The following is a 10,099-nucleotide window of genomic DNA, read 5'->3' as shown; positions in this document are numbered from 1 at the left end:
CCGGGGGTTGGAGCCTGGCCCAGCTTCGACCAGGATGTGGGAGTCTCACAAGTGCCCACCGGCCTGTGTTGTCTCAGCCTCCCCTGAGACAAGGAAGAGAGAACAAAATGCTCCTTGAGGGTTATCTGGGTGAGGCGCGGGAGTGCGGGAGAGGCTTCCACAAACACTGGTGATTGATTACCTACGGCCAGCGATCTGTAGAGACCAGAGATCGAAGGTGACCAGGGAGGACAAAGACAGGCCCAGGACGGGGTGGAAGCCCGGGGCTGGGGCTGGCAGGGTGGACAGGGTCCCAGGTGCAGGAGCACCGAGCCCTAGGCGGAGGTCCCGGAAAGCCCAGTCGGGGTGGGAAAGGGAAGGTGGGTCCCGGGACACAAGCCCTCCAGGCCTCTGACTCTGTGCTTTCCTCCCCCTTGGGAGAAGATGCGAACGAAGGTCAGTCCCAGAGCTAGAGGTCCCTTGAGGGGAGCAAAGGCCATTGAACTAGGTGGTCCCAGCGGCGAGACCTCTTCCCTCGCAGTCTGGGGGCCAGAAGTCTGAAATGAACGGGGTGTATGCTGCACCCCTCCCAGGACGCCGGGGGAGAGTCCCTCCTCTCTCTAGTACCCCCGCGACCCAGGCAGTCCTTGGCGTTCCTTGGCCCTCTATGCGTCACCCCAGCCCAGGCCTCCATTGTCACATGCTGTCTCCCCGTGTCTCTGCATTTCTGTCCCTATAGGGACACTACAGGGACATTCAAATTGGATTATGGGCCACCGCACTCCAGTCCAACCTCATCTTTATTTAAATAATTACGCTCGCTGCAGCCCAATTCCAAATAAACCATGCTCGGCGGTTTCAGGAAAGACAACGACTTTGGGGAGGACACTGTCCATTCCCGCACCCCTGGGAAGTCGCTCGGTGACAAAGGCTGGCTTCACAGGGACGAGCGCTGTGGCTGGCGGAGGGCCATCTTCCGCCTTCCCTGGCTGTCCTCCTGGGACACGGCTCGGGGCCGCGCCAAGGGCTGGCAAGCGACAGGTGCACGTCGGGGGCGTCTCCGCCTTCTGTGTCAGGGCAACTGCCAGAGCCGGGGCTTCCTGCTGGAGCTGGACCAGCTGCTCCAGAAAGGTCCATCCGGGTCTGAAAGGCGGGGCTGCCCGTGCGGGGCCTGGTGCCCCCAGGCACATCTGCTCCCCGGCTGTCAGTTCTGTTTAGTTCTGACTTATCTCTCTCGGTGTCCTGGTCATCGGCTCCCTTATTCCTGGGAAACTTTCCTTGTTGTAACAGCAGCTGGGCTGATGCAACAGCCCCAGACTCCGAGGAGCTCTGGGGTTAGCCCTCCTGTGGCTGAAACCACCGCAGAAGGCTCCGGGCTAGACACTGGTTCCTCCAGAACACCCAGGGGCTGTCGCGTGCCCCGGATATAGTAGGACAGACACTGGGGGGCGGGAGACACACGCTCCATGTCCGTCATGGCCTCTGTTCTGACTCAGCCTCTGTCCTCCCCCAGATCAGGTGGGGGACTCATCGGCACAGATCTACCTCCCCCAGCGGTCCTCAGCGCAAACCCTTGCCAAGGACGGGAGCCTCCAGGAAGGCTCTGAAAGCCTCTCCAGGAAGCAGGAGGAAATTCTGCGCAGAGCACAGAGCGAGGGGCCCACACCCAGGGCAGCTGCAGAGCGTCTGACGGACGGTCAATAATACCGGGGGGTGTGAGCCCAGGGCTGGCCCAGGTGCACCGATTAACCTGACTCTGTATTTCCCCATCCGGCTCTCTGCTGGCTTGAAGACCCCAGAGTGACAGTGAGAGGAGACTCGGAATCTCTAAGTGGAATCTCGACTCTTGTGTTTGGCTGAGTCAGCCGTGCCCTCCTGGGACACACGCAGACCCTCACCCGTCTGTGAACTCCTACTCCCAACAAGAAGCCTGTTGGCCGGCGTCCCACCGGCCCTTACCACTCCATCACTGTCCACATGTCCTAGCTGGCCCCTGGGTTCTTCCCGGCATCCTTAGGGTCCCATAGTAGCGTCCCGCCCTTGATCCACACTCCGTCCCTGCTTGTGGCATATACGCGCCAACGGCCATGCCCTCTGCAGGGGGGAGTTTGCTGCCCCAGCACTCGGGGCCAGACCGCCCACTGCTCGCAGCCGTCCGGGAGAACCTCCCCTTCCCTGGGACACCGGCACACAAAGCCCGGGGCAGCGAGAATCGCAGGGGAGGGATCCCAGGACAGTCCGGACGCGTGGCCAGGGAGACAGCGGCAGAGGAAGGAGAGGGCCCCCAGCAGGGGCCAGAGCGCGCTCACCCTAGATTCTGGGGCACCAGGGCAGCCCCTTGTCAGGGTAGGGCTGGGCCAGTCCTGGGGCTGCAGCTCCCGCCCTAGTTTTCTTTCATTCCTGGAAGATGAATGCCCCCCCGCGCCGCCCAGAGGAGCTGGAGGCCGGGGGAGGCCACAGGCCCGTGAGCTCCGGAAGGCAGGGGGGCTCCTTGGGCCCCATCCTTCAGCAGGACAGAGAGGAGGAACGCACAGGACAACCCCCAGCCCCCACAAACATTTACCCGGCGCTGTAGTCCCCGGGGCCAGCTCAAGCCCGCTGTCCTCTGAGAATCCGTGCTGTCTCCGGCCGGCAGCCCCCACTCTTCTCCCGCTGACACCAGACCACGGCGGTCCTACCAGACCCAGGGCTCTCGACCCTCTCTGGCCACAGCTGCTGGCCGCCCCCGGCAGGTGCCTGACACAGCTCTGCATTACCTGCTCGTACAGCCCTGTGAGTGAGGCGCTCTGGGACAGGCGGGGAAACTGAGGCATGGGTGGTCAAGGGACTCGGGCCAAACCTCTCAGCTTCCCATCAGAATCCCAAAATGAACCGGTCTCCTCATGGGGGACTCTTCAAGGGCAGGGATCTGTCACCTCAGCGAGAACCCCGGGCTCCGCTGACATCCGCTGAGTTGAAACGAAGCCAAAGATCTGGCGGTTTCCCCCATGGCGGCGGCTCTGGGCGCTGGCTTCGCCGGCGTTCAGCGGAAAGGCCTGCCCAGGCTGGGTGGGCCGGGGGCAGCTCCCCAGGAGAGGCCAGGTGGAAACCAGGGCCCTCCAGCAGCCCCGATTCCGGGGCATTTGCACTTTCCTGGAGCCTGGCTCAGCCCCGCAACCCGGCCGGGCCTGAGGACAGTGTGGGGGCTGGGAAGGCAGAGTCTGTCCAGGAATGGCTCCCAGGGACTTTCTCTACGATGACCTTTTCGTAACAGAACTTGTGCCGCCTGTTAGCTTGGAGACACGCTCTCCTTCTGGGAGCAAACCAAAGCCTGGGAAACAACACAGACATTCCTGCCTCCAGCCTGCACTTGTCTTGGAAGCGGGGAGCAAAGCAGAGGGTGAGGGTCGCCTGGGGTGGGTTCCCCGAGGGTGAGGGCTGGGCGGTCACAGGTGGGACCCAACCCTCCTTGCCAACGCGTGTGCAGGAAGACCCCCTCAGTCGGTGGGTGGATACAGCTTTGTGGACAATCTGCAGGGGGGGTTAGGACCTCTCCAGCCCTGCAGCTCCATGGGGGGCTGAGGTGACAGACGGGTGCACCTGCTTCTGGGTCCTACACAGCTCCCAGGATCCCAGCTCTGCCAGACCCACGAGAGGAGACCCTGACAGGCACCCTGCATTGTGAGCCTCAGTTGATTCGCCTGGACGATGGGCGTATCTATCCCCACGTCGCTGACAGGCTGTTATAAAGTCATGTCCAGGATACAACCTTCATTGAGAAAGAAAAAAAAAAAGGAAGCTAAGTAAAGATGTCTAGTGAGTTCTCATTTGGGTAAAAAACGTGCTTAGATCTAGAGAGAACGTTTCTGGAAAGATACCTAAGAAAGTGTTAAACGCACATCCCACACGCACCTCTGGGCAGGAGAGGGCCTTTTTGGGTTGTCTGATCTTCAAAAACCTACTGCGTGTCTTCTCTTTTTGTCAAAATATTACAATTTATCACCCTCAGTTTTGTTAAAATATGGAATAAGTTTATGGAATACATTTATGAAAGTGTACTTAATGACGAAAAGAAGTCTTGCCATTGACAATACAAACAGAAAGGGCGGGATTTTCAAGAATTACGAGGGAGGAAGGAGGTCTGTGCGCACAGCGGGCCTCACCCGCGGAGGGGACCCGCATTTTCAGTCCCCAAGGCCGGTCAGGGATTCTGGGCTCTGTGGTCACTAAGGAGGGAGCCTTCTAGACTGCTCCTGGCTGGGTTTCTGGCTGCCAGCCAGCCCCACGCCGAGCCTCCGTCCTCTGCCCCAGGCCAGGCAAGCCTGGGACGAACAGCCCTGCCCCCAGAGAGGAGCATTAATCTGGAGACTGGAGTCTGGCCTCCCCGCTGGCTGACGTGCTACCGGCGGTGGCATCAGGCTGCCCCGTTCCCCTTCAGGAAGACGAGCCGCTGGGGGCTTTTCAGTCCTGCACAGGGAAAGTAGGTGTGGTCGGAGCCAGAGGGGAGGGCCGTCCCCAAGCAAACAGAAGCCAGAGTGCCTGTACAAACACGGGGGTATAAATGCATCTTCTCGGCTGTCACGGCAGGTTCTCTGAGTAGACGGGTCCCCAGAGCCCGCCTGCCTGTGACCATGGAGGCCAGAGCGCTCTGGCTGCTGGTGGTGGTCCTGGTCCTGGGGTCCTCCAACAGGGCAGCGGCGTACGAGGGCCTGTGTGAGTACTGCTCTGACTTCCTCCCCACGCCGTAGGCAGGAGGGCGCTGGTCGCAGACAGGGAACGGAGTAGGATGAGAAGAGACCCAAGATCCAGGCTCGGGGGGCCGTGGGGAGGCTTGAGGAAGGTGACCAGACCCCCCACGTTACTTAGTAATGGCCATTTACCAGACGCACACGGTTCCTCCCAGTAGCCCCGCAAACTGGGTCTCGCTGTTCCCATTTTACAGATAAGGAAACAGAGGCTCTGAAAGTTAGTCACTGACTGCAGGCGACCTTCCCAGTTAGTGCCAGAAGCAGGTTAGAGCCCAGGTCTGCCTGGCCTGGCTGGCGGCTGTGGCCGACCCTTCTCACCCCATCGCCTTCTTGGCGCGGGTTTCTGAATTACCAGAAAGGTCTTGGCGCACCGTGTCGGCACATTTACCAAACAGAGAGCCCGATGAACCCGGTCTCTTCCAGAGTATTTTCAGCACAAATGGCCCATTTCCACTTAGCCCTGGCCCTGCACCTGCTGGAGGGGGTGTGGCTGTCCCATCCACCCTCGTTCGAAGAAATTAGGGTGCGGTTCTTATCAGGTGCCAAAGGCGGCCTGGGGTTCCCAGGCAGGGGCGGGAGAGGACATCGGGGTTCTCTGTGGTTTCTGTTTTCCTAAGGAAAATCCCGTTAGGTGACAAGGGAAACACTGCAGAACTTGAGACAACGCAGGCTTGCTTCAAAAGCAAGTGTTGCGGCCAGAAGGCTGTGCCGGGACGACGGGGCACAGCAGCAGCTGGGGGACAGCGAGCCGCGGGAAGGACGGAGAACAGCACACGCTGTGGTTTTCTGCTCTGAGTGTGTGTCTCCTGTTACACCGTCTGTGTGTTTAAGGAGGCAGAGATGAAACAGTGTAGGGGAACTTTGTTTGTGGGTTCGGTGACCCCCAGAGGGTCCCTGGTTCCTGCTAGCGGGAGGGAACCGTGGCCCGTGGACCCCTGATGGGACACTGGGGGTGCACAGGGCCAGGGGCCCCCGGCAGAGGCCAGAGCTCCCGCGGGCAACACGGGAAGAGTGACCTCCTCAAGCAGGCGTTGGGGTGAGGGTGGGGGTCACGTGCTCTGAGCTCGGAAGCGGGGGAGGCTGTGCGCTGGCCAGCTGAGGTCAACGGACCCACCGGAGTCAGCCAGCCTCCGGCGCTGACCGGGTGCTCTCTGGGACAGCGACGAACCTGTGTGAGGTGCCGGCCAAGGACAGGGTGGACTGCGGCTACCCCGAGATCAGCTCCGAGCAGTGCACCAATCGGGGCTGCTGCTTCGACTCCAGCATCCACGGAGTGCCCTGGTGCTTCAAGCCTCTGCAGGACACAGGTGAGCCGTCCCGCGCGCACAGCATCCTTCCTGGGTCCCCGGAGGCCATGCACACCCCGGCAGGACCCCCAGCGCCGTGGCTGTCCGTCAGCTGAGTCCGTCAGAGGAGTTGCGCCCAGGGACATCAGGGGCCGGAGGCTGTCCCCTGCTGTCCCTTTGCTAAGGGGTTTGTGCTGATTCTCAAAGCCATTGTCTGGGAAAAGGTGTTCAAAGTCAAGGCACCACATATGTACAGGGAGCTGATCTAAAAACTGGCCTGGAGAGGAGTGGAAAATGCTCAGGTTAGGGAAGCAGGGCCGGTGCTTGAAGCCACATTCAGCAAACAAAGCACTGTTGCTCGTGACGTACTCCTAGTAGGACACATAGTGGCGGCCCCGGCACTGAGCCCGGTGCCTCTCTGCACCCCCCATCTTCCTCCAGCCCGCCTCCTCCCGGAGGGCCCCCCATCCTTCCTCAGCAGTGCAGTAGGGTGAGGACAGCCACCCCGGGGTGTCAGCCGCAAGCAGGTGTTGCCCACGTGGGGGTGGGGGTGCGGGCGGGGGCAGGGGGGTGGGTGGCCCTGGCTCTGTCCGTCCAGCCCCACATCCGGGGTGTGAGGTCTTTCGGAAGCCACCTGGCAGTCCAGAGGCCAGGTCATCTTCTAGGAAGGACACAGGTGCCTTCCTGGAACCAGCCCACGCCCTTTGTGCCCCGGTGATGAGGGACTAGGGCCGCCTTCCAGCTGATGCCAACTCCCCCCGCCTGGGGCCCCGCCCACCGCCCCGAGCCTCCTGGCCCTTCCCGGCAAATCCAGGCAGAGGCCCAGATAAGGCTTTGGGAGCAGGAGGGAGTCGGCCACGGCCTCTTTGCTGGCTGTCCCCGTTCTTTGGGGCTCCTCAGCGGAGGGGCGGGGAGGGGGCTGCGCCTTCTCCTTTGGCTGCTGACAGCGGACCCCGCTGAGGCCCATCCACTGGCCCGACTCCCTAGGTTCTGGTGGGTTCTATTCTCCACAAGGTCAGACACGCAACACTTTCCCAGTGACTTGGGGAGAACCCAGCACGAGGCACTGACCTTAGAGCCTGTCTTGACCTTGAGAAGCCTGGCACCTGGTGGGTGAGGCCAAGGCTGGTCGTGGGGACGTAATGCCTGTGCTTTGTTTCCAGAATGCCGATTTTGAAGCAACGTGCAGTGGCCCCGGACACGCTGGGATAAGACCCCCCGCCTCGGGGCCCCGGCCTGGGTCCTCTGCCGGCCGCTCCCTGCTCCCTGCTTTTCTCCTACCGGCTCGCGGCAAGCCCTTCCACGGAAAGCTAGCGCCTGGCGCCTGGCGCCTGACGCCTTAACGAATAAAGATCCCGTGCTCAGCATGAGGGCCGTTCCTCATTCCCGTGACTCGAGACTCCAGACTCGACGCTCCTGTGTCTTATTTCGCCAGCGGCTCTCCTCTTTCGGGGTCTCCCGGTTGGGGGCTGCAGGGATGGGGTGGGTGGGTGAGCGCCTCCAGCCCAGGGCCTCCCAGCCCTCCCCTCCCAGGGGTGGAAAGTCCGCATGAGCTCTTAGACCGGCCCGACACGGCAGGGAGGACCAGCCCCCTTCTCAGTGGCCACCACGTGGCGCAAATTCAGAAAAGACATTTCAAATGTCAGTTTAAAAAAAAAAAAGACACCAAGGTGATTAATGTCTTCCTTCGTGAAGAGAGCAAAGCATGAAATCCGTCTTACCGCTGCACGTTTGCTGTTTATTTGTTTTTTTTGTTTGTTTGTTTTTTTATTTTTTTAAGATTATTTATTTATTTATTTGTCAGAGAGAGAAGGAGTGTGTGAGCACGGGCAGACAGAGTGGCAGGCAGAGTCAGAGGGAGAAGCAGGCTCCCTGCCGAGCAAGGAGCCCGATGTGGGACTCGATCCCAGGATGCTGGGATCATGACCTGAGCCGAAGGCAGCCGCTTAACCAACTGAGCCACCCAGGCGTCCCAATTTGGGGCGCTGGTCTCCCCATGAGGGCTCTGTCTCAGGTCCTCGGGAAGTCCTCACGGCCCCGCGATGCAGGGCGATTCCTTCCATCCCTGACTTTCTAGGACACGTGGCTCCGCACCGACGTCGCCGGGGGCCCCCGGGTGTCCCTCCGCTCAGGCCGGGCGTCCCACAAGCTGTTTCTGCCACCCACACCCTCTTACGCCCAGAGATCCGATGCCCCGCGTGCTCCTTCCTGCCGAACAGCCGTCAGGGAGGGCTGCAGCTCACAGAAATGGGGTCTCTTGGTCTGAGACACTGTCCTACACCAGCAGCTCCCATCAGAACGACAGGCTTTGTCTTGGGGCCAGGCCCGCCGAGCTGACAATGTCCCTGCAGGTGAGGTTTCGTTACCCTTGCCTTACAGATAAGGACGAGAAGGAAAAACACTTGAAAGATCCCGTGCAATGAGGGCTGCTCTGAGGGGCCACGACAGGACGTCCGGGCCTCCGGATCCAAAGCCCCGTGTGTTCCCTCTCACGCCTAGCCACGACACCTGCCGGGCTTAGGGAGCGACCCTTTCTGGAAACATCTCGGGCCACGCAGCAGGTGCAGCCCAGAGCGGTGCTCACCGGGACGGACCCCTCCTTCGGCCTTTGGGTCCGTTTCTCCTTACATACCCAGCCCAGCCTCAGGAGACCAGGCTGGATCTTAGCTGGAGGCTTGGAGGTCATCCTGGTGGCGGGGCCAGGCTGTCACCGTCCTCCTGACTACACACCTGGCTCCTGCCCCCACGGCCCGGCTCGGTGGCCTCCTGCCTCACAGCCCCCTCCATGCGAACCGCCCGCATGTCTCCGCCCCCCTCTGCCGAGTCTCGGCGCCGAGCCGGACGCCCCTCCCTCCATGCTCCCCACCGGCCCCAGGACTGCCCGTTGGCCTGTGCCCTGGAGGGATAGCGCCCACCCAGCGCCTGCGGCTGGGGCCCCCTTCCTCCCCCCGTCCCTTCCTCGGTTACAACAAGGCTTCGAGAATGTCCCCGCTAGGTCAGCTTTGGCTCTCGCTGTCCCGTGGGGGGCGGGGAGGCGAGTTTGCTCCCGTCACTAGGTGGGCAGACGGGTCCCTCGAGCTGCCATGGGAGAGCAGGACCCCGACTGACGCAGCGCTGTCCCCCCCGAGCCCGTCGTCACACCGGCGCTCCCCACGCCCTCCCACCAGCCAGGGGACGCCTCCCTCTTTCCGCTGACGGTGCCCAGGCCGCATCTGTTCGCCGCGGCGCCTGCGACCCGCTCCATGTGTGAGATGCGCACACGGCGCCGAGCCTCTGTGGGGCCGCCTCACCCCCCGGGGCTCTCAGCGCGACTTCCGCAGCCCTGGGCACCGCGGACCGGGACCCGGGCCCATGACCGCCGGCTGAGGAGTCACTGCCCCACGGGCCGACGTCCCGTGGGGACTCGCTTGGGGTGGGGGTGCAAAGAGCAGCTGCGTCCCCTGCGTGCCGCCTGCCGGGCTCGAGGCCCAGTGACCACACAGGCCCTTGGGGACGCGCGGCTTCCAGGCATGGTCACGCATCTGCAGAGTGAGGAGAGCGCCGAGGCCTGGCCAGGGACAGGGACAGCCCCCGGCCCCACGGAGGCACGAGGGTCCCCAGGCCTCCGCGCCCCCCTTCTTGGATGCAGCCATCACCCCTCACAGACACCACGCTTGCCACCTGCCGCCCCACTTGCGGGCTGGATCGGAGGCCCCTGCCCCATCACAGCCCAGACACCACCACAGGGGGGCGGTCCTGCCCCCCCCCCCCCCCGGCGAAGTCTTCTGTCCCTCCTTGTGCATTCTAGTTTTGAGAGCGTCTTCCTGGGTAACTTGCGGAGAGCCCAGGTCAGACTCAGACGCAGAAACAACCTTCTCTCCGGCACAGGGGCTTCCTTCCAGGGACCCCCCAGCTCAGGAGAATCATCTGGGGGGCTGGGGGTCTCAATCATCTCATCCTGGAGCTCAAAGTTCTCTCTCCAAACTTCTCTCTGTGGTTCCCCCAAGGGACACGGGGGATCTTAACACGGGTCGTGTTCAGACTCTGCTCCCTGCTCCCTGGGGGTCCCGGGCAGCATGAATGCTAACCCGCCCCCCCCAAGCCAATAGCATCACAACATCTTCAAGG

At 62.1% G+C, this 10,099-nt stretch overlaps 1 protein-coding gene across 1 annotated transcript; it reads left to right on the top strand.

Annotated features, from left to right (window-relative positions):
* The first annotated feature begins 4,510 nt into the window (after positions 1 to 4,510).
* Positions 4,511 to 7,394, top strand: TFF3 (trefoil factor 3). Its single transcript, XM_032355983.1, has 3 exons — positions 4,511 to 4,671; positions 5,867 to 6,013; positions 7,156 to 7,394. Exons 1-3 carry the CDS (start codon positions 4,590 to 4,592, stop codon positions 7,167 to 7,169), a joined length of 243 nt encoding a protein of 80 aa, XP_032211874.1. The 5' UTR covers positions 4,511 to 4,589; the 3' UTR covers positions 7,170 to 7,394.
* Positions 7,395 to 10,099: the final 2,705 nt, after the last annotated feature.

This window comes from Mustela erminea, chromosome 1 (genome assembly GCF_009829155.1).
Source record: "Mustela erminea isolate mMusErm1 chromosome 1, mMusErm1.Pri, whole genome shotgun sequence".
NCBI classification, from domain to species: Eukaryota; Metazoa; Chordata; class Mammalia; order Carnivora; family Mustelidae; genus Mustela; species Mustela erminea.
The sequence above is the reverse complement of the archived record's forward strand: the minus strand, read 5'-3'. Positions and strand labels throughout refer to the sequence as shown.

Bases quoted from the DNA above. Each gene is read 5' to 3' on its own strand.
- TFF3 (XM_032355983.1), top strand. From the start codon at position 4,590: ATGGAGGCCAGAGCGCTCTGGCTGCTGGTGGTGGTCCTGGTCCTGGGG. The intron at 4,672-5,866 runs GTGAGTACTGCT...TCTCTGGGACAG, and splicing joins AGCGGCGTACGAGGGCCTGT to CGACGAACCTGTGTGAGGTG.